The sequence below is a fragment of the Somniosus microcephalus genome, chromosome 20, assembly GCF_052327205.1.
Source record: "Somniosus microcephalus isolate GS21.2 chromosome 20, FLI_Smic_1.0, whole genome shotgun sequence".
Lineage (NCBI taxonomy): Eukaryota > Metazoa > Chordata > Chondrichthyes > Squaliformes > Somniosidae > Somniosus > Somniosus microcephalus.
This window is the reverse complement of record NC_141006.1, coordinates 63,849,719-63,872,029: the sequence shown is the minus strand read 5'-3', so window position 1 is coordinate 63,872,029 and position 22,311 is coordinate 63,849,719. Positions and strand designations below refer to the sequence as shown.

The 22,311-nt window shown below is 56.5% G+C and overlaps 2 protein-coding genes across 4 annotated transcripts in view; one reads left to right on the top strand and one right to left on the bottom strand.

Moving 5' to 3' along the window:
- pum1 (pumilio RNA-binding family member 1) overlaps positions 1–21,977 on the bottom strand; it is a 152,607-nt gene extending 130,630 nt beyond the window's left edge. For 2 of the 3 annotated variants that reach the window (XM_085962842.1, XM_085962843.1), the window contains exons 1-2: positions 21,773–21,970; positions 20,204–20,342 (exon numbers count right to left, since the gene is read on the bottom strand). The gene's annotated coding sequence lies outside the window, so the exon portion shown is untranslated. Of the gene's footprint in view, positions 1–20,203; positions 20,343–21,772 lie in introns of all 3 variants that reach the window. The other variant, XM_085962833.1, reaches the window with a different exon arrangement.
- On the top strand, positions 7,848–9,344 carry LOC147103346 (ras-like GTP-binding protein RHO). Its single transcript, XM_085962831.1, has one exon. It carries the CDS (start codon positions 8,062–8,064, stop codon positions 8,644–8,646), a length of 585 nt encoding a protein of 194 aa, XP_085818957.1. The 5' UTR covers positions 7,848–8,061; the 3' UTR covers positions 8,647–9,344.
- Positions 21,978–22,311: the final 334 nt, after the last annotated feature.

The window sequence follows — 22,311 nt, the reverse complement described above, 5'->3', positions numbered from 1 at the left end:
GGCTTGACACAAACTCAAAATGTCCCCTAATCAGCAACTGTAAGTATCGCAAAGTGTCCTGTCACATTACTCCTTCATTCCTATGATCAGAGATGGGGGAGGGGGAGTGGGAGAGGAGGGGAGAGGGGAGTGGGAGAGGAGGGGAGAGGGGAGTGGGAGAGGAGGGGAGAGGCAGTGGGAGAGGAGGGGAGAGGCAGTGGGAGAGGAGGGGAGAGGCAGTGGGAGAGGAGAGGAGAGGCAGTGGGAGAGGAGGGGAGAGGCAGTGGAGAGGAGGGAGTGGGAGTGGAGAGGAGGGGAGGGGGAGTGGGGAGAGGAGGGGAGGGGGAGTGGAGAGGAGGGGGAGGGGAGGGGGGAGTGGGAGAGGAGGGGAGGGGGAGTGGGAGAGGAGGGGAGGGGGAGTGGGAGAGGAGGGGAGGGGGAGTGGGAGAGGAGGGAGGGGGAGTGGGAGAGGAGGGGAGGGGGAGTGGGAGAGGAGGGGAGGGGGAGTGGGAGAGGAGGGGAGGAGGAGTGGGAGAGGAGGGGAGGGGGAGTGGGAGAGGAGGGGAGGGGGAGAGGAGGGGAGGGGGAGTGGGAGAGGAGGGGGAGGGGGGAGTGGGAGAGGAGGGGAGGGGGAGTGGGAGAGGAGGGGAGTGGAGAGGAGGGGAGGGGGAGTGGGAGAGGAGGGGAGGGGGAGTGGGAGAGGAGGGGAGGGGGAGTGGGAGAGGAGGGGAGGGGGGAGTGGAGAGAGGGAGGGGAGGGGGAGTGGGAGAGGAGGGGAGGGGGAGTGGGAGAGGAGGGGAGGGGAGTGGGAGAGGAGGGGAGGGGGAGAGGGAGAGGAGGGGAGGGGGAGTGGGAGAGGAGGGGAGGGGGAGTGGGAGAGGAGGGGAGGGGGAGTGGGAGAGGAGGGGAGGGGGAGTGGGAGAGGAGGGGAGGGGGAGTGGGAGAGGAGGGGAGGGGGAGTGGGGGAGTGGAGAGGAGGGGAGGGGGAGTGGGAGAGGAGGGGAGGGGGAGTGGGAGAGGAGGGGAGGGGGAGTGGGAGAGGAGGGGAGGGGGAGTGGAGGAGGGAGGGGAGGGGAGAGGAGGGAGGGAGTGGAGAGGAGGGGAGGGGGAGTGGGAGAGGAGGGGAGGGGGAGTGGGAGAGGAGGGGAGGGGGAGTGGGAGAGGAGGGGAGGGGGAGTGGGAGAGGAGGGGAGGGGGAGTGGGAGAGGAGGGGAGGGGGAGTGGGAGAGGAGGGGAGGGGGAGTGGGAGAGGAGGGGAGGGGGAGTGGGAGAGGAGGGGGAGGGGGGAGTGGGAGAGGAGGGGAGGGGGAGTGGGAGAGGAGGGGAGGGGAGTGGGAGAGGAGGGGGGGAGTGGGAGAGGAGGGGAGGGGGAGTGGGAGAGGAGGGGAGGGGAGTGGGAGAGGAGGGGAGGGGGAGTGGGAGAGGAGGGGAGGGGGAGTGGGAGAGGAGGGGAGGGGAGTGGGAGAGGAGGGGAGGGGGAGTGGGAGAGGAGGGGAGGGGGAGTGGGAGAGGAGGGGAGGGGGAGTGGGAGAGGAGGGGAGGGGGGAGTGGGAGAGGAGGGGAGGGGAGTGGGAGAGGAGGGAGGGGGAGTGGGAGAGGAGGGGAGGGGGAGTGGGAGAGGAGGGGAGGGGGAGTGGGAGAGGAGGGGAGGGGGAGTGGGAGAGGAGGGGAGGGGGAGTGGGAGAGGAGGGGAGGGGGAGTGGGAGAGGAGGGGAGGGGGAGTGGGAGAGGAGGGGAGGGGGAGTGGGAGAGGAGGGGAGGGGGAGTGGGAGAGGAGGGGAGGGGGAGTGGAGAGGAGGGGAGGGGAGTGGAGGGAGGAGGGGAGGGGGAGTGGGAGAGGAGGGGAGGGGGAGTGGGAGAGGAGGGGAGGGGGAGTGGGAGAGGAGGGGAGGGGGAGTGGGAGAGGAGGGGAGGGGGAGTGGGAGAGGAGGGGAGGGGGAGTGGGAGAGGAGGGGAGGGGGAGTGGGAGAGGAGGGGAGGGGGAGTGGGAGAGGAGGGGAGGGGAGTGGGGAGGGGGAGTGAGGGAGGGGAGGGGGAGTGGGAGAGGAGGGGAGGGGGAGTGGGAGAGGAGGGGAGGGGGAGTGGGAGAGGAGGGGAGGGGGAGTGGGAGAGGAGGGGAGGGGGGAGTGGGAGAGGAGGGGAGGGGAGTGGGAGAGGAGGGGAGGGGGAGTGGGAGAGGAGGGGAGGGGGAGTGGGAGAGGAGGGGAGGGGGAGTGGGAGAGGAGGGAGGGGGAGTGGGAGAGGAGGGGAGGGGGAGTGGGAGAGGAGGGGAGCGGGAGTGGAGAGGAGGGAGGGGGAGTGGGAGAGGAGGGGAGGGGGAGTGGGAGAGGAGGGGAGGGGGAGTGGGAGAGGAGGGGAGGGGGAGTGGGAGAGGAGGGGAGGGGGAGTGGGAGAGGAGGGGAGGGGAGTGGGAGAGGAGGGGAGGGGGAGTGGGAGAGGAGGGGAGGGGGAGTGGGAGAGGGGGGAGGGGGAGTGGGAGAGGGAGGGAGGGGAGGGGAGTGGGAGAGGAGGGAGGGGGAGTGGGAGAGGGAGGGAGGGGAGGGGAGTGGGAGGAGGGAGGGGAGGGAGAGAGGGGAGGGGAGTGGGAGAGGAGGGGAGGGGGAGTGGGAGAGGAGGGGAGGGGGAGTGGGAGAGGAGGGGAGGGGAGTGGAGAGGAGGGAGGGAGTGGGAGAGGAGGGGAGGGGGAGTGGGAGGGGAGGGGAGGAGGGGAGTGGGAGGAGGGGAGTGGGAGGGGAGGGGAGGGGAGTGGAGGGGAGGGGAGTGGGAGTGGGAGGGGAGGGGAGTGAGGGGAGTGGGAGGGGGAGAGGAGGGGAGGGGAGGGGGAGAGGAGGGGAGGGGGAGTGGGAGAGGAGGGGAGGGGGAGTGGGAGAGGAGGGGAGGGGAGTGGGAGAGGAGGGGAGGGGAGTGGGAGAGGAGGGGAGGGGAGTGGGAGAGGAGGGGAGGGGGAGTGGGAGAGGAGGGGAGGGGGAGTGGGAGAGGAGGGAGGGGAGTGGGAGAGGAGGGGAGGGGAGTGGGAGAGGAGGGAGGGGGAGTGGAGAGGGGGAGGGGAGGGAGAGAGGAGGGGAGGGGGAGTGGGAGAGGAGGGGAGGGGGAGTGGGAGAGGAGGGGAGGGGGAGTGGGAGAGGAGGGGAGGGGGAGTGGGAGAGGAGGGGAGGGGGAGTGGGAGAGGAGGGGAGGGGAGTGGGAGAGGAGGGGAGGGGGAGTGGGAGAGGAGGGGAGGGGGAGTGGGAGAGGAGGGGAGGGGGAGTGGGAGAGGAGGGGAGGGGGAGTGGGAGAGGAGGGGAGGGGAGTGGGAGAGGAGGGGAGGGGAGTGGGAGGGAGGGGAGTGGGAGAGGAGGGGAGGGGGAGTGGGAGAGGAGGGGAGGGGGAGTGGGAGAGGAGGGAGGGGGAGTGGGAGAGGAGGGGAGGGGAGTGGGAGAGGAGGGGAGGGGGAGTGGGAGAGGAGGGGAGGGGGAGTGGGAGAGGAGGGGAGGGGGAGTGGGAGAGGAGGGGAGGGGGAGTGGGAGAGGAGGGGAGGGGGAGTGGGAGAGGAGAGGAGGGGAGGGGAGTGGGAGAGGAGGGAGTGGGAGAGGAGGGGAGTGGGAGAGGAGGGGAGGGGAGTGTGAGAGGAGGGGAGGGGAGTGGGAGAGGAGGGGAGGGGGAGTGGGAGGGGAGGGGGAGTGGGAGAGGAGGGGAGAGGGAGTGGGAGAGGAAGGGAGAGGGAGGGGGAGAGGAGGGGAGAGGAGGGGAGAGGAGGGCGAGAGGAGGGGAGAGGCAGTGGGAGAGGAGGGGAGAGGCAGTGGGAGAGTGGGAGAGGGTGGGAGAGGCGAGGGGAGAGGAGGGGAGAGGCAGTGGGAGAGGAGGGGAGAGGCAGTGGGAGAGGCAATGGGGGAGTGGGAGAGGCAGTGGGAGAGGAGGAGAGAGGAGGGAGGGGGAGTGGGGGAGGGGGGGTGGGGGAGGAGGGGTGGGGGAGGAGGGGTGGGGAGGAGGGGGAGTAGGGGAGGGGGAGGAGGGGAGGGGAGTGGGGGAGGAGGGAGGGGGAGTGGGGAGGAGGGGAGGGGGAGTGGGGGAGGAGGGGAGGGGGAGTGGGGGAGGAGGGGAGGGGGAGGAGGGGAGGGGGAGGGGGGGAGGGGGAGTGGGGGAGGAGGGGAGGGGGAGGAGGGAGGGGGAGTGGGGGAGGAGGGGAGGGGGAGTGGGGGAGGAGGGAGGGGGAGTGGGGAGGAGGAGTGGGGAGTGGGGAGGAGGTGGGGGAGGAGGAGTGGGGGAGGAGGAGTGGGGGAGGAGGAGTGGGGGAGGAGGGGAGGGGAGGGGGGGAGGAGGAGTGGGGGAGGAGGGGAGGGGGGAGGGGGGAGGGGGGAGGAGGAGTGGGGGAGGAGGAGTGGGGGAGGGGGGAGTGGGGGAGGGGGAGTGGGGGAGGGGGGAGTGGGGGAGGAGGGGAGGGGGAGTGGGGAGGAGGGGAGTGGGGGAGGAGGGGAGGGGGAGTGGGGGAGGAGGGGAGGGGGAGTGGGGGGAGTGGGAGTGGGGGAGTGGGGGAGGAGGGGAGGGGGAGTGGGGGAGGAGGGGAGGAGGGGAGTGGGGAGGAGGGGAGGGGGAGTGGGGAGGAGGAGTGGGGGAGGAGGGGAGGGGGAGTGGGGAGGAGGGGAGGGGGAGTGGGGGAGGAGGGGAGGGGGAGTGGGGAGGAGGGGAGGGGGAGTGGGGGAGGAGGGGAGGGGGAGTGGGGGAGGAGGGGAGGGGGAGTGGGGAGGAGGGGAGGGGGAGTGGGGGAGGAGGGGAGGGGGAGTGGGGTGGGGGAGGAGGGGAGGGGGAGTGGGGGAGGAGGGGGAGGGGGGAGTGGGGGAGGAGGGGAGGGGAGTGGGGGAGGAGGGGAGGGGAGTGGGGGAGGAGGGGAGGGGGAGTGGGGGAGGAGGGGAGGGGAGTGGGGGAGGAGGAGGCGGGGGGAGGGGAGTGGGGAGAGGGGAGGAGGGGGAGTGGGTGCGGAGGAGTGGGGAGGAGGAGTGGGGGAGGAGGAGTGGGGGAGGAGGGAGGGGGAGGGGGAGTGGGGCGGGAGGGGGAGTGGCGGAGGAGGGAGGGGCGAGTGGCGGGAGGAGGGTGGGGGAGGAGGGCAGGGGGATGTGGGGGAGGAGGGGAGGGGGAGTGGGGAGGAGGGCGGGGAGGGGAGTGGCGAGAGGAGGCGGAGGGGGAGTGGGAGAGGAGGGGAGTGGGAGAGGAGGGGAGGGGAGCTGGGGAGGAGGAGAGGCTGGGGTGGCGAGTGGGCGAGGAGCGGCGAGGCAGTGGGCGGAGGAGGGGCGAGGCAGTGGGGGAGTGGGAGAGGCGGGCGAGAGGCAGTGGTGGGCGGTGGGAGAGGAGGGGTAGGGGAGTGGGAGAGGAGGGGAGGGGGAGTGGGGAGGAGGGGTAGAGGCGGTGGGAGAGTGGGAGAGGAGGGGAGAGGCCAGTGGGGGAGGAGGGGAGAGGCAGTGGGGGAGTGGGAGAGGAGGGGAGAGGCAGTGGGGGAGTGGGCGAGGAGGGGTGGGGGAGTGGGAGCAGGAGGGGTGGCGGGCGAGGGAGAGGAGGGGTGGGGGAGTGGGAGAGGAGGGGTGGGGGAGTGGGAGAGGAGGGGTGGGGGAGTGGGACGAGGAGGGGTGGGGGAGTGGAGAGAGGAGGGGTGGGGGGAGTGGGCCGAGGAGGGGTGGGCGAGTGGGCGAGGAGGGGAGCAGTGGCAGTGGGAGCGGAGGCTGAGAGGCAGCTGGCGAGAGGAGGCGGGGAGAGGCGGCGGTGGTGGTGGTGGTGGGGGTTGAACTCCAATCAGACATTTCCTCCTCGGCGATTTTTTCTTTTCTCTCTCAGTTTTGTTTTTTTCGGCTACAACAGGGACAAGATCCTCGGCAAATTGCAACATCTGCCTGGCCCGAAAGTCCAGAAACAAGAGCTGCGATTGGAGGAGGTTCCGCAGCCGTGTGGCTGAATGGTGAAAAGGGAATCAAACTGAAAGGAAGAGTACACAATGGAAGCAGCTATGCGCTGCCTTTTGAAGCCCTGGTGGTTGTGTGTGTGTATGTGCATGTGTGTGCTTTTTTTTCCTGTTTGCAAGCAAGAAAATAGGCAAATGCAGAAGCACAAATCCATACCCTGGCTACCGTTAAGTTGTATCAAAGAGGGCAGCGTGGCAATCGTACAAGATGCCAAATCCTTTTTTTATTTCTGTAAAGGATTTGCCCTCCCCTCTTCCTGAAGACTGTCACTTATGCTGGGGGACTGGGCACCCTTTGGTACACAATAACAGCAAAATACAGCGCCTTTAATGTAGTAAACACGTCCCAAGGAGCTTCCCAGGAGCGATAGTCAAACAGAAATTTGACACCGAGCCACATAAGGCGGTATTAGGACAGGTGACCAAAAGCTTGGTCAAAGAGGTCGGTTGCACTGTCCAAGTGTGTGGGTGAACTGGGGGTTGTGGGGGATTGAACAAACATCCCTCTGCTTCATGGAGCTCAGGGCTGGTCTTCCCCGGTATAGTTAGATTATTAAAACTCTCCCGGCGGCTCAGCTCTAATTCCACCGCCTCGTACAGGAGTGAGAACTCACTGCCTGAAAGGGCGGTAGAGGCAGGAACCCTCGCAACATTCAAGAAAGCATTTGGATGAGCACTCGAAACGCCATAGCGTACAAGGCTACGGACCAAGCGCTGGAAAATGGGATTAGAATAGACGGGACTTGATGGCCGGCGCGGACACGATGGGCCTCTTTCTGTGCTGTGTAACTCTATGAGACATAAGGGAAAGAAAGAAAGGACTTGCATTTGTGTAGCGCCTTTCACAACCGCGGGACGTCACAAGACGCTTTGCAGCCAACGAAGTACTCGTCACAGTTGTAATGTAGAAACCGCGGCAGCCAGTTTGCACTCAGCCAGCACCCAGAAACAGCAATGCGATAAACGTCCAGATAATCCAAGTTTTTTTTTTTAAGTGATGTTGGTTGAGGGATTAAATGTTGGCCCCAGGAGATCTCCCCTGCTCTTCTTCGAAATGGTGCCGCGGGATCTTTTACGTCCACCCGAGGGGGGCAGACGGGGACGGGGACGGGGACGGGGGGGGGGCCTCGGTTTAACACCGCCTCCGAAAGACGGCAGCAACTGGGCTGCTTCGTCGGACTTCAGCACCCCGGGTAAGGGTGGCGCGAGTCAGCTGCGAGCCCTCGTCCTGATCACTCAATGAGTGACCACGGTTGTAAGGGCGAGGCCTACAGCTGGGCTTCTGTTTCCGCCCCTATTTCCTGGAGCAAAACTCTGAGGGAAGGAGGGATGGGGGGGGGAAAAGCCTGCGAACGGGCTAAAGATTATAATCTTGACCAGCAAATCCGGGTGCTCCGAGGCCTGGACAGGAGGCAGTACACTTGGGGCACGCTCTATCTTTCCCGTAGCCAGGCAAGGAAAACCAGTCCCATTCAGTCACCATAAGCCAGTGGGCCTAATTATAAACAGACGATCCCTAAAGTTTCAGTAGCAATAATCCTGGAATCCCATGCAGTAAAAAAAAATGCAGTTCGGCTTATTTCGGTCGTAGTTAAAAAAAAAGCTTGCCTGGCAACAAAGATTTCACAGTGTGTACCGCTGTAACTACGGGGGAGGGGCGAATACACACTACGTTTATGCTGTAATCCATTCCAGTACAGCAGAGCACGGGAAAAAGGTCTTATGAGAGCAACAATTATATTTTAAAAAAACATTAACTGTGCAAGTCATCTCAAAAGGGAGTCTGTGTACACAAAGTTAGATTACAGCCTGGGCCTAGCCCAGCTGTTCTTTCTCTTCACTATCGCTGGCCAATCATTTCACCTTTTGTTATTTATGTCATGCAAAGTGTTGGCTCGCTCCCACGACCAGCAAAACCTGATTGGGAGGTCAGCATTCCAGCTCGCCTATAAAACCCAGGCAGTTCCACCTTGCTGTCATACTTCCAACACAGCCACATATCCGGAGAGTAAATTATCTACAGGCGGGCAAATGCGTCTGCTCTTGCTCACTGCGGCTTCTCCCTGACCGACAATTCTACCTGTAACGCTTTCTCTCCTGGGCATTTAGGAAAGGGAGTACGGTGACATCTTTGGACGCCAAACCAACGGAAGATCATGACGATGATAAGGAAGAAGCTGGTGGTTGTCGGTGATGGTGGCTGTGGTAAAACAAGCCTGTTGTTTGTGTTGAGCAAGGACAAGTTTCCTGAAGGTTACGTCCCCACTGTCTTCGACACCTACGTGGCCGACATCGTCGTGGACGAGAAGCAGGTGGAGCTGGCGCTCTGGGACACGGCCGGCCAAGAGGACTACGACCGCCTGCGGCCCCTCTCCTATCCCGACACCGACATCATCCTGATCTGCTTCTCCGTGGACAGCCCCGACTCCCTGCGGAACATTCCGGACAAGTGGATGCCCGAGGTCAGGCACTTCTGCCCCGGCGTGCCTGTGGTGCTGGTGGGCAACAAGAAGGACCTGCGGAGCGACGAGCGGGTCCGCAAGGAGCTGGCGAGGGGCAAGAAGGAGCCGGTGAGGTGGGAAGAGGGCCGGGCCATGGCGGAGAAGATCGGGGCCTACGACTACCTGGAATGCTCGGCCAAGCACAAGGAAGGCGTCTGGGAGGTTTTCGAAACCGCCACCCGGGCTACCTTGAGCGCCGCGGAGCCGGGATGCTTCAGCTGCGCGTGTGCCGTGATGTAGGAGGGGCTGGACTGTGATGGGCGAAAGACGAAGACATCCACTTTACCAAAGAGGGAAAGGCCTTACCTGTCAGAGCAGGAAATTCTCGCACCAAGGGGGGGGAGAGGGGGGAAATCACATGGGGAACTAGGACACTCTGCAAACAAGACGTCAGCCGTGGGCTCAGGGAGCAGCACTCTCGCCTTGGAGTCACAAGGGTGTGGGTTCAAGTCCCGCTCCAGAGACTTGAGCCCACAATCCAAGGCTGACGCTCCCAGTGCCAGTAGTGAGGGAGCGCTGCACTGTCGGAAGGTGCCGCCTTTCAGATGAGACCTTAAACCGAGGCCCCGTCTGCTCCCTCGGGTGGATTAGCAATCAGCCCTTGGCACTATTTCAAAGAGGAGCAGGGGAGCGCTCCCCCGGCGTCCTGACCAATATTTATCCCTCCACTTAAAATAACCAGATTATCTGGCCATTATCACATTGCTGTTTGTGGGAGCTTGCTGTGCGCAATTTAGCTGCTGCGTTTCCTACTTTACAACAGTGACGACACTTCAAAAGTACTTCATTGGCTGTAAAATGCTTTGGGACGTCCTGATGTCGCGAAAGGCGCTATAGAAATGCAAGTCTGTCTTTTCCTTTTAACAAATGTTTCAAGTGGCTTAAAATCATTTAAATATCTTCTGTTATGAAATAAAAGGAAAGAATTTTGTAAGACACCAGGTGACTATGTTATAGTTCGGTTGGCGTATAAATTTATTCGTGAGCTTGTACAGAACGACTACATTTTCTGTTAAAGGGACAGGCCACGAAGGAAAGGGGGTGTATTTTCTGCTGTTTTGTAATTTTCTGCCTTTATACTCACATCGTCCTCTTTGCTAACATTTCAGGGGCAGAAAATATACCCCACAGTGTCTCATTGGATACTTCCCCTTGCTTATGAAGGGGCGAGTAAGGCTGTGACAATTAGATCACATGTACTGCTAATTATTAGCTCATAGAAAATCAGATTTAATCCTCCTCATTGCACAGCGGGTAAAGGCAGCGGTTGGTGTTGTACTAGTTCAGGCCAGTTCGTGGTTTGATCTCTGGTCTGTGAGGAGTTGACTGATTTCAGCCAGAGAAGCTGCTGAGCGACAGAATTGGACCTGTACCTGTCGGGATCGGGGGAGGGGGAGAGGGAGCGAGGGGTGTGGGTGGAAATTGGCCAGGGGAGCCGCCAGACGAGCGGGGGAGGGGAGCCGCCAGATGAGCGGGGGGGGAGGGGAGCCGCCAGACCCAGGGGGGTGCGGTTCTCACCAGCTACATTCGTTTGCTGGCCTGGTAGAAAAGTTAAGCGGCTCCGGCAGCGGTTGCTTCTACCACCTCAGGTGCCACCGCCCCCGGCGAGACTAACTTGTTTCCTGTAGCGCTCCCCACACAGCGCAAGGCAATCAATGGGCAAGAAACAGGAAAACAGAAGAGGTTGGTCGGGGGTGGGGGGGGGGGTGGTGAGAGGGTTAATTACCCCACCCACCCTCCTAGTTACTGCATTGGTATGTGGGGGGGTGCCAAAATGATTCATTTAAGTTGAGTGGGCACTTGACTCTTTTTCTTTGAAAAGAGGAGCGGCCAGGGTTAAACATTAGCCTGTTTATTTGGATTGGGTCAGTCGATAGCAATGTTCACAATAAACATTCATCAGATCAAACTGCAGGTTCGGCATGTATACCTGCACACGTTTCCTGGGAGCTTTTGGGGGATTTTCAAGGATCCTTCTGACCAGTCCCACTCCAGACATGTTAATGATGGAGGATTGTTGCGATCAGCTGGTGTGCTGCCGCGAAACACGCCGAATAAATGGGCTGCTGCCTTTAAGCAAACAGTGTAAAACTATTTCTTCTTCACGGATGTGGTTTTTGCCACAGATTTTCTTCACAGGAAAATGACGAAGTAAAATGATGCTGTAACAAACAGGAAGATTTGAAAGGTGGGGTCACCTTCAATGTTCCCTTTCGGTGGAGCTTTGAACGTCCCACCCAGCCGGTGAGCCAGCTTTTAAATTTAAAAAACCCGCATGCGAGGAATTTTGAATGGCCCGGGCAGCCCATTAAAGGGGCCGCGCGGGCCGAAAGAAAATTATAGGGAACATCGTCACCTTGTAGGGCAATTGCACTGGCCTTGCACCTCCCAAGTGGAGCTTCAAATCCAGCCCAAAACTACTGGAATTAAAATCTCCGAACCCTCTGTTGGCTACAAGAATCCAATTGTGGTCGAACAGCCACTCCTCAGTTCTTGAGAAGACAGAAGTATACAGCTGTGGCTTAATCAGTAGCACGCCAGAGATTGAGCACATAATCTAAGCTGACACGCCAGCGCAGTACTGAGGGAGTGCTGCACTGTCGGAGGGGCAGTACTGAGGGAGCGCTGCACTGTCGGAGGGGCAGTACTGAGGGAGCGCTGCACTGTCGGAGGGGCAGTACTGAGGGAGTGCTGCAGTGTCGGAGGGGCAGTACTGAGGGAGTGCTGCACTGTCGGAGGGGCAGTACTGAGGGAGTGCTACACTGTCAGAGGGGCAGTACTGAGGGAGTGCTGCAGTGTCGGAGGGGCAGTACTGAGGGAGTGCTGCACTGTCGGAGGGGCAGTACTGAGGGAGCGCCGCACTGTCAGGGGGCAGTACTGAGGGAGTGCTGCACTGTCAGAGGGGCAGTACTGAGGGAGTGCTACACTGTCAGAGGGGCAGTACTGAGGGAGTGCTGCAGTGTCGGAGGGGCAGTACTGAGGGAGTGCTGCACTGTCGGAGGGGCAGTACTGAGGGAGCGCTGCACTGTCGGAGGGGCAGTACTGAGGGAGCGCTGCACTGTCGGAGGGGCAGTACTGAGGGAGTGCTGCACTGAGGGAGTGCTGCACTGTCGGAGCGCCGCATTGTCGGAGGGACAGTACTGAGGGAGCGCCGCACTGTCGGAGGGGCTGTACTGAGGGAGCGCCGCACTGTCAGGGGGCAGTACTGAGGGAGTGCTGCACTGTCGGAGGTGCCGTCTTTCGGATGAGACGTTAAACTGAGACCCCGCCTGCCTGCTCAGGTGGATGTAAAAGATCCCGTGACACTATTTCAAAAGAAGAGCAGGGGAGTTCTCCCCGGTGTCCTGGCCAATATTTATATCTCAACCAACATATAAAAAAATCAGATTATCTGACCATTTGTGGGGGCTTGCTGTGCACAAATTGGCTGCCGTATTTCCTACTTTACAACAGTGACTACACTTCAAAAGTACTTAATTGGCTGTAAAGCGCTTTGGGACGTCCTGAGGTCGTGGAAGGCACTATATAAATGCAAATTCTTCTTTCTTCTAAACTGCTAGCATCACTAAGAGTGGCCAAAGCAATGGCTGATGTGGGAAACCAGGTAAGGTATTGTACCAGGGTCAGCGTGTACACTATCTGAAAAAGGGTTTCTTTGTCACAAAGTGCATGTTTGAAAAGTTCTTTGTGGTTGGTGAGGACAGTTAACTTGTTCCTCAATGGAAGCAGTCACATGTCAGAACACAGGAGCAGGTGGAGAGAGAGAGAGAAGCGATAAGGTCTGCTGATGGCTCTCGAATACGAGAGGACTCGAGGAACAGCACCTCATCTTCCGATTAGGCACGTTGCAGCCTTCCGGACTCAATATCGAGTTCAACAATTTCAGATCATAACCTCGGCCCCTATTACATTTTTACTTATATATTTTTTTCCCACCCCTTTGTTTTGGGTTTTCCCTCCCCCACCTTTCCATTTTTTCTCTCTCCCACATGGCAGCTGTCTCTCATCCTGCCAGTACACTTCACACCTAATCTGAGCCGTCTTTTGTCTCCACTGTCCTATCACCATCTCGTCTGGTTTTGAATACCTCTTAATGTCTCTTCACTTCTTTTGTTCTATCGCAGCCCTGCCTTCGATCTATTTCATTTCCTTTCCAGTTTTGAAAAAGGGTTTCGACCCGAAACGTCGACTCTAATTTCTCTCCACGGATGTTGCCTGGCCTGCTGAGTTTTTCCAGCATTTTCTGTTGCTCTCGAATACGAGATCCCCTCTCCCCACTCAGTGTTGAGCTAATCCACACTGATCACAAGATCCGAGATACAATCCCTGGTCAGTACGGAGTTGAGCCGATCTTCACATGGTCAAATTGGCCTTTGAATCCCTATCCTAGGGAGGAGGGGGAAAAACAAATCAGGCAGGGTCCCAACACCTGATGGCTATCGAGGGACTCTGGCTGAAAAGTGAATGATTGTTCAATGAGGACAGGACTGGACCTGACTATTTCTCCCAGATAAGTCTCCAACATCCACTGGCCAGGGTCACACATAACAAATGGCCACTTGCGCCTCGTACCACCATGGAACCATAGCCCGGTATAAATCACCACACCATTGGAACCATTCCCCTGTATAAATCACACCATGGAACCATTCCCCTGTATAAATCACCACACCATGGAACCATTCCCCTGTATAAATCACACCATGGAACCGTTCCCCAGTATAAATCACCACACCATGGAACCATTCCCCAGTATAAATCACCACACCATGGAACCATTCCCCAGTATAAATCACCACAACGCGGGGCTCCCCAGCTAGTCCAGTATAAATCACCACAAACCCTGGAACCGTTCCCCAGTATAAATCATCACAAACCCTGGAACCGTTCCCCAGTATAAATCACCACACCATGGAACCGTTCCCCAGTATAAATCACCACACCATGGAACCATTCCCCAGTATAAATCACCACACCATGGAACCGTTCCCCAGTATAAATCACCACACCATGGAACTGTTCCCCAGTATAAATCACCACACCATGGAACCATTCCCCAGTATAAATCACCACACCATGGAACCGTTCCCCAGTATAAATCACCACACCATGGAACCGTTCCCCAGTATAAATCACACCATGGAACCATTCCCCAGTATAAATCACCACACCATGGAACCGTTCCCCAGTATAAATCACCACACCATGGAACCATTCCCCAGTATAAATCACCACACCCTGGAACCATTCCCCAGAATAAATCACCACACCATGGAACCATTCCCCAGTATAAATCACCACAAAAATCACCCCTCCAAGTCACACACCATCCTGACTTAGAAATATATCGGCCGTTCCTTCATCGTCGCTGGGTCAAAATTTTGGAACTCCCTCCCTAACAGCACTGCGGGAGTAACTTCACCACACGGACTGCAGCGGTTCAAGGCGGTGGCTCATCACCACCTTCTCAAAGGCAATTAGGGTTGGGCAATAAATGCTGGCCTTGCCAGCGACGCCCACATCCCAATAACGAATAAAAAAAAACACAGAAACAAACTCCATCCAGTATAAATCACCACAACGCGGGGCTCCCCAGCTAGTCCAGTATAAATCACCACACCATGGAACCGTTCCCCAGTATAAATCACCACACCATGGAACCGTACCCCAGTATAAATCACCACACCATGGAACCATTCCCCAGTATAAATCACCACACCATGGAACCGTTCCCCAGTATAAATCACCACACCATGGAACCGTACCCCAGTATAAATCACCACACCATGGAACCGTTCCCCAGTATAAATCACCACACCATGGAACCGTACCCCAGTATAAATCACCACACCATGGAACCGTTCCCCAGTATAAATCACCACACCATGGAACCGTTCCCCAGTATAAATCACCACACCATGGAACCGTACCCCAGTATAAATCACCACACCATGGAACCGTACCCCAGTATAAATCACCACACCATGGAACCGTACCCCAGTATAAATCACCACACCATGGAACCATTCCCCAGTATAAATCACCACACCTTGGAACCATTCCCCAGTATAAATCACCACACCATGAAACCGTACCCCAGTATAAATCACCACACCATGGAACCGTTCCCCAGTATAAATCACCACACCATGGAACCGTACCCCAGTATAAATCACCACACCATGGAACCGTACCCCAGTATCAATCACCACACCATGGAACCGTTCCCCAGTATAAATCACCACACCATGGAACTGTTCCCCAGTATAAATCACCACACCATGGAACCGTACCCCAGTATCAATCACCACACCATGGAACTGTACCCCAGTATAATTCACCACACCATGGAACCATTCCCCAGTACGGTGGCATAGTGGTTAGCACTGTTGCCTCACAGCGCCTGAGACCCGGGTTCGAATCCGGCCTCGGGTGACTGTCTGTGTGGAGTTTGCACATTCTCCCCGTGTTTGCGTGGGTTTTCTCCGGGTGCTCCGGTTTCCTCCCACAGTCCAAAGATCTGCGGGTTAGGTTGATTGGCTATGATAAATTGACCCTTAGTGTTAGGGGGATTAAATACGTGGGGTTACAGGGATCGGGTGGGATATGTGTTGGTGTAGGGGTTACGGGGATCGGGTGGGATATGTGTCGGTGCAGGCTCGATGGGCCGAAATGGCCTCTATCTGCACTGTGGGGTTTCTGTGATTTCTGTGAAATCACCACACCATGGAACCATTCCCCAGTATAAATCACCACCATTGAACCGTACCCCAGTATAAATCACCACACCATGGAACCATTCCCCAGTATAAATCACCACACCATGGAACCGTGCCTCAGTATAAATCACCACACCATGGAACCATTCCCCAGTATAAATCACCACACCATGGAACCGTGCCTCAGTATAAATCACCACTCACTATGAAATCATAGCCCAATGTGGATCGTCACCTTCAGGAGAAGAGGAAAGAATATTTGCGAGACGGAGGGAATAACTGAATGTTTGTTTCTCCTGGTACGCTGCTTTTGAATGAAGCAGGTCACTTGATTCTCAGGTCACAAGATTCTGAAGCAGGCCAGGGAGCTGTAGTTCAGACTGAACGGCAAACAGCATTCGGAGTGGCCTGCTCCGACTGCACAATGCGATACAGACAGCAAGCTTCATCTTCGTACAATAATAATGGCTTCAAGAGACAATTAGCAGCATTTCTGCAGAGAGATGGTGTTGAGGCATATTGCGAGAGGCGAGGACAGGGAGGTGTGACTGATCACTGAAAATGGGGCATGTTTGCTGGGCCTATCTTTTGCTGCCCCAATAGTCTCGGGCAAGGCAAGGCTGGGGCACTGAACATTACAATATTTAAAAGTCATTCCACTTCAGTTTCAAGAAATGATCTGTTGAACCTTCCAGTTGAAATGAAATAAAGTGTAACTTATTCAGTCTCTGCAGGCACCAGAATGCGACGCTGATCTGTTGCGACAGGGAGAGCACTGGGGACACAGTGCGTCCACACACAGCTCCTGCGGACACTCTGGAAATCCCACAAACCTCCACATGGGACAATTAAGAAGTTAAAAGTGCCCTAGACCGACCACAGCGGGCCCGGATGCACTTGTTCACTCTCCTGCTTTTTCCAGTTTCCTTCCCTCATCTCCTGAAGATAGCAGCTCGTGATTGGCTATTTGGTGCCTCAACCAACTGGCCATTATTCATCAGTGACCTTGGCAGCAGGCTATTTGATCAAGGGGGGTTTATCCAGGATCCAGACACCGCCAGCAAGAGCAGGATGGCTGGTTATTACCCGTCCCATCCCGCCACCCTCCCCCTTTCACCACCTCCGCCTCCCTGGCCTGATATTGAAGTCAACTGTAACACTCCAGCACCGGGCCAGGTGCCTGAGAACAGGAACCCAACTTGGGACTTTCCTGCTCTGTATGGTACAGAAGCCATGTGGTACACATGGCCCTGAGCCAGATTTTATTTGTGGTGGGGGGGGGTGGAGCAGGGGAAGAGAAGGGGGTTCATCTACATCCATTTTAAAACCTCCTACTCAAGGTGGTTTGTACAGAAGCTTCCCGTAGGCATGAAAGTAGAGTGGATCTGAGCAGGTGTTGACATTGGCACCGGTTACGTGCTCCATCAGGGCCCGTGAATGCCAGTCACTTATCAATTGGTAACTCATAGAATCATAGACATTTACAGCACAGGAGGAGGCCATTCGGCCCCTCGTGTCTGTGCCGGCCGACAAAGAGCTATCCAGCCTAATCCCACTTTCCAGCTCTTGGTCCGTAGCCCTGCAGGTTCACTTCAAGTGCATATCCAAGTACTTCTTCAATGTGATGAGGGTTTCTGCCTCTACCACCCTTTCAGGCAGTGAGTTCCAGACCCCCACCACCCTCTGGGTGAAAAAAATTCTCAACTCCCCTTTAGACCTCCGACTAATTCCTTTAGATCTATGCCCCCTGGTTATCGACCCCTCTGCTCCACAGGACCACAGTTGGTTAGCAGTCCTGCGATTGCCCGTCCATTTAGTGAAGACCAGCAAAGGTCCGTAATTTCTGTAAGGCTTTTTAAACAGAAATAATGAATGTCTATTTCTTTTCTCCGCCATCCTCCACCCCCCCCGCAATCCATTTTCAATTTCTCCTCCCTCCTCCTGAAAACACCAAGTCTTGTTGGGGTACAGTCCCACGGGCAGCAGGGTACCGTGCCCATTCTTCATGCGTAAGCCTAGACAGCGAGCGCCAGGGACTTGAAGGGACTCGCAAGCCGAGACTTGACCCATTCCTAACCCAGTGTCTGCATCAATCTTCCCTCTAATTTTGTTTGGCCCCGTGCGACCCCGTTAAGGGGCTGCGCGCACGCGTGGTTTTTGTACTGAAAAGATGTGGTAAACCACTGTTTGTATTCCACTGTGTACATGCCTGTACATGTCTCGGCTGACTCCTCCCACGAGTCCAGGTATAAAGGTGACTGCTCCACAGTCCCTCTGTATTCTGGACCGGTCGAACACTCGAGGCACACCTTCATTCTCTTGTTAATAAAAGCCTGTTAATTACTCGCTTAATCTCAGTCTTTTAAGTTATTGATAGCGCATCAATTTTATTAACAAGATTTTTATAATGGAGAAGATCCTCAAACCAGCATGCCTGGACTTAGATCATCGGGAGGCGGACTCATCCACCAAGTTTACTCACTGGCTTAGGTGTTTTGAAAAATTTCTGATCGCCTCCGCTGAAACGGTCACATCGGACGAGGACAAACTGGACGTCCTGACCTCCAAAGTGAACCACCGAGTGTACTCGGTCATCCAGGACGCGACCTCATACGCGGATGCTATCAAGCTCCTCAAGGACCAGTACACGCGCCCAGTGAACGAGGTGTCTGCTAGGCACCTCCTGGGGAGTCGTAAACAACAACCTGGGGAATCGACCGAGGAATACCTTCAGGCACTGTCTGTGCTTGGCTGGGCCTGTGGTTGTAAGGATGTAAAGGCCGCCGTGTACACAGAGGAACTTATCCGGGACGCTTTTGTAGCGGGCCACAGGTCCAATTACACCCGACAGCGACTGTTGGAGCAGAGTGACCTCGATCTCAACAAGGCCTCTGAACTCGCACTATCATTGGACGCAGCCTACCGGGGCATGGACGCCTACTCCTCTGCACCGTGGACGCCGCGGGGAACGACAGCCTGGGACACGGTAGGACCGTCAGTACCTGCTCGCTAGGGGTATTGCCACAAGCAGGACCACCAGTTACAACCCCCGGGGGAACGGACAGGTGGAAAGAAAGAGAGAATGCGACAGTTTGGAAGGCCGCCCTGCTAGCCTTAAAGTCTAGGGGCCTTCCGACCTCCCGCTGGCAGGATGTGCTCCCCGATGCGCTCCACTCTATTCGGTCACTGCTCTGCACTGCCACTAACGCCACCCCTCATGAGAAAATGTTTGTCTTCCCAAGGAAGTCCACATCGGGGACATCGCTACCGCCATGGCTGACGTCCCCAGGGCCGGTCCTACTGAGAAGACACGTGAGGACCCATAAAACGGACCCCCTGGTCGAAAGGGTCGACCACCTCCACGCCAACCCCCAGTATGCTTACATTGCGTACCCGGACGGGCGGGAGGACACAGTCTCCATACGAGACCTCGCACCCTCGGGGGCCGCAGTAACCCACTACCCCCCCACCCCCCCCACGACCCGATATCCAGCCCCAGCAGACGGCGGGCCTGGGCCCTGCGACCCGCTCGACACCTACGAGGACTACACACCAGTGCCCCAGCCTACGCGGGACTCGACGCCGGAAGCTTCACTACCCCTGCCGTCGCCACGTCGATCACAGCGGCAGACAAGTCCTCCGGAGAGACTCCAATACACTAACTTTTAATACACTTCACCCCGCCGGACTCATTTTTAAACAAGGGGTGAATGTGGTAAACCACTGTTTGTATTCCACTGTGTACATGCCTGTACATGTCTCGGCTGACTCCTCCCACGAGTCCAGGTATAAAGGTGACTGCTCCACAGCCCCTTTGTATTCTGGACCGGTCGACCACTCGAGGCACACCTTCATTCTCTTGTTAATAAAAGCCTGTTAATTACTCGCTTAACCTCAGTCTTTTGAGTTATTGATAGCGCATCAAAAGACGGTAAGCCGGCCGCGCAGGTCCACCGGAGCGCCGCGCGGCCTACAAGAAACGTTGGTCCGCCTGCGAACACTTCATAGAATCAGTCAGCTCCAGGAGGCCATTCGGCCCATCGTACCCCTGCTGGCACTTTACAGAGCTATGAATTAGTCCCACTCCCCTGCTCTTTCTCTATAGCCCTGCAAATTTTTCCTTTCAGTATTTATCAAATTCCCTTTTAAAAGATACTGCTTCCACCACCCTTTCAGGCAGTGCCTTCCCGATCAGAACAACTTGCTGCGTAAAAAAAATTATCCTCATCTCCCCCATTGGCTTTTTTGCCAATTATCTTAAATCTGTGTCCTCTGGTTACCGATCCACCTACCAGTTTAAACAGTTTCTCCCTAGCTATTCTATCAAAACCCTTCATAATTTTGAACACCTCCATTAAAGGTCCCCTTAACCTTCTCTGCTCTAACGAGAACAACCCCAGCTTCTCCAGTCTCTTCACCTAATCCCTGGCACCATTCTGGTAAATCTCCTCCGCACCCTCTCCAAGGCCGTGACATCCTTTCTAAAGTGTGGTGCCCAGAATTGGATGCAATACTCCAGCTGAGGCCTAGCATGCGTCATTGGACAAGGATCTGGAGCGGGATTTTTCCCCCTAACTCACGGGGCCTCAGGCCATTGATGAGCCTGTAGCTCCGCCCCATCCCCCCCGTCTGAGATCAGCCAACTCGACGCAGAGCAGAGATGAATCTTGGAACCTGTATTCTGTCTCAGCTCTTCACTGCCACAGAAATGTAGATTCTACTGAGCAAGTATTCTCAGAGCTACAGATACAAGCTGATCAACAAGACTGGCTGATATTTCTCCAGGAAGTAGTACATCGGGAGAATAGGATTCGTGAAGTTTGTAATGGATTATTATTAGTAGATGGCAATCTGTCTCTAGGGCTACTCGAAGGACCTTTACAGTACACGGTGTGGAAGGAAATGATAGATAGACCTCATGGGCCCAAATGGCCAATGCTTTGGCATATCGCTAAGACACACTATTGATGCCCAGGATATCAACTGAGGCAATATAAATTTGAGTTGTATTTTATGAGACAACAATCTGTGTTTATACATCGTGGCAAAGCAAGGTTACGTATTGTACAAAAACTCACGCGCCCCGATGGCTTGTTGGGTAACGGCACCGCCAGTCACAGTTCTACGTCACACGGACCAGAAGGTCTTGGGTCTGGATCCCCGAGTTTATGTGGAGCTAGCTCAGCTCAGCCAGGGTTACCATTGGGCTCAGGGACTCTGAGAGGGAAAAGAAGAAGAAATATATATATTTTTATTTTTATAAAATAATCAGCCAGTGATTCCCCCCCTCCTGGTCGCGATCCAGTGGCCTCTCCTGGAAAAAGTCCGTGAGTAGATGTTGGGTGAGGATCTGGCCTGTCTGATAATGCCTCCACAGTTGAATAGCCTGCCAATACTCAATTCCTGGCCTCACACATGAGGAATTGCCACTTAGACAAGATCCCGGAGGGTAGCCAGCGGACGTGGAACTGTATTCAAGCAAGAGAAGACAACAGGACGATGGGGGGAGGGAGGGGAGACATTGATCAAAATAATTTCACCCTAATTATAATTGGAGATAAGCTACAAAAATGTGACCCATGTTCATCTGGCCACTCTGGCTCCTCACCAATGGTCGACGCTGTTTGCGCCCAGTTTGCCAAAGGAAGCCCGGTCGAGCTTTCTCCCCACCGTCCTCCCAAAGTGTTGTCTCCGGCTGGAGTGCGGGACCACAGCGCTGGCAACCCTACGGTCCACTGCCCCGCGTCCACTCTTTACCCGGGAGCCTCGACAGCGACACTAATCAAAACATTGAGGTAGCTGGGAGTCCGCCTGGAAGTCTCTCCTCCGGATCGTGGCTGGTGGCAGTTAATGGAGGTCACACCCGCCTAGTGAAAGAAAGGCTTGCATTTACACAGCGCCTCTCAAGCTCAGGACCTCCCAAAGTGCTTTACAGCCAATGAAGTACTTTTTGAAGTGTAGTCGCTGTTGTAATGTAGGAAACGCGGCAGTCAATTTACGCACAGCAAGATCCCACAAACAGCAATGTAACCAGATAATCTGTTTGTGACTTTTATTGAGGGATATTGTCCAGAGCATCAGGGAAAACGCCCCTCCTCCTCTTCAAAATAGTGCTGTGGGGGGGGGGGGGACGAGAGTGTGAGTGTGGGTGGGGGGAGGCGGTAGGGAGGGGGGTGGATGGGGAAGCGGGCAGTGGGGGGAGGGGGAATCGTGGCAGCCAATTTGCGCACAGCAAGCTCCCATAAACAGCAATGTGATAATGACCAGATAATTTTTTTTAGCAATGTTGGTTGAGGGATAAATATTGGCCAGGACACCGGGGAGAACTGCCCCGCTCTTCTTCAAAAAAGTGCCGTGGGATCTTTTATGTCCACCCGAGAGCTTAACGTCGCATCCGACAGTGAGTGCGTGCAGTATTGCAGCACTCCCTTGGTACTACACTGGGAGTGTCAGCCTGGGTCTTGTCTCTGGAGTGGGACTTGAACCCACAATGCTCTGATGCAGAGGTGAGAGTGCTATTCACAGGGGGGCTGCAAGTGCCCACCCAGAGCTGGCAAAGTTGGCACGCATTTACCTGAACCTGTCCCCCCATTCCCCCATCCACCCACAGAGAACAGGACTCCCTCATGAGCTGCCTTGCCACTTACCTGTATTCAGAGTTGCCTCAGATCCAGGTGGAATGACATCAGTGAGTGTGCAGGCAGTATTGCAGCCTTTGTGACCTAAGCAAGTGTGTGATATCAACCATGTGACTGATGGAAGGTCATCACAGAGCTTAAAGCGTGCAAGGCCAGGGATCTCTTTGCATCCTCCAGCACACAGACTTTATTTTGGCAGAAGCACAAACAAGACAGCTACACTGCAACTCAGACAACAAGTGGGGAAAGGCAGAACAATGCATGCAATCAGCTAAGAAAGAGAGAGAGGAAATGAGCTCACAGGAAGTGATGTTACAGAGAAGGCAGTGCTACAGCCTTAAAGGCACACACACTCCTTGAATAATGTTGCCATTCTGTTTATATATTTTTAAAGCTACAAACATAGCTCCATGCAAATAATGTTGGTGCATTTTATATTTTAAAATTATGCAATTTTGCAGCACGGTTGTTTCATTATTTTCCCTTTCATTTCCCCCCCTCCTCCCCCCCCATTCTCATGCAGGTATTGACTCTTGCTGGGGAATTAT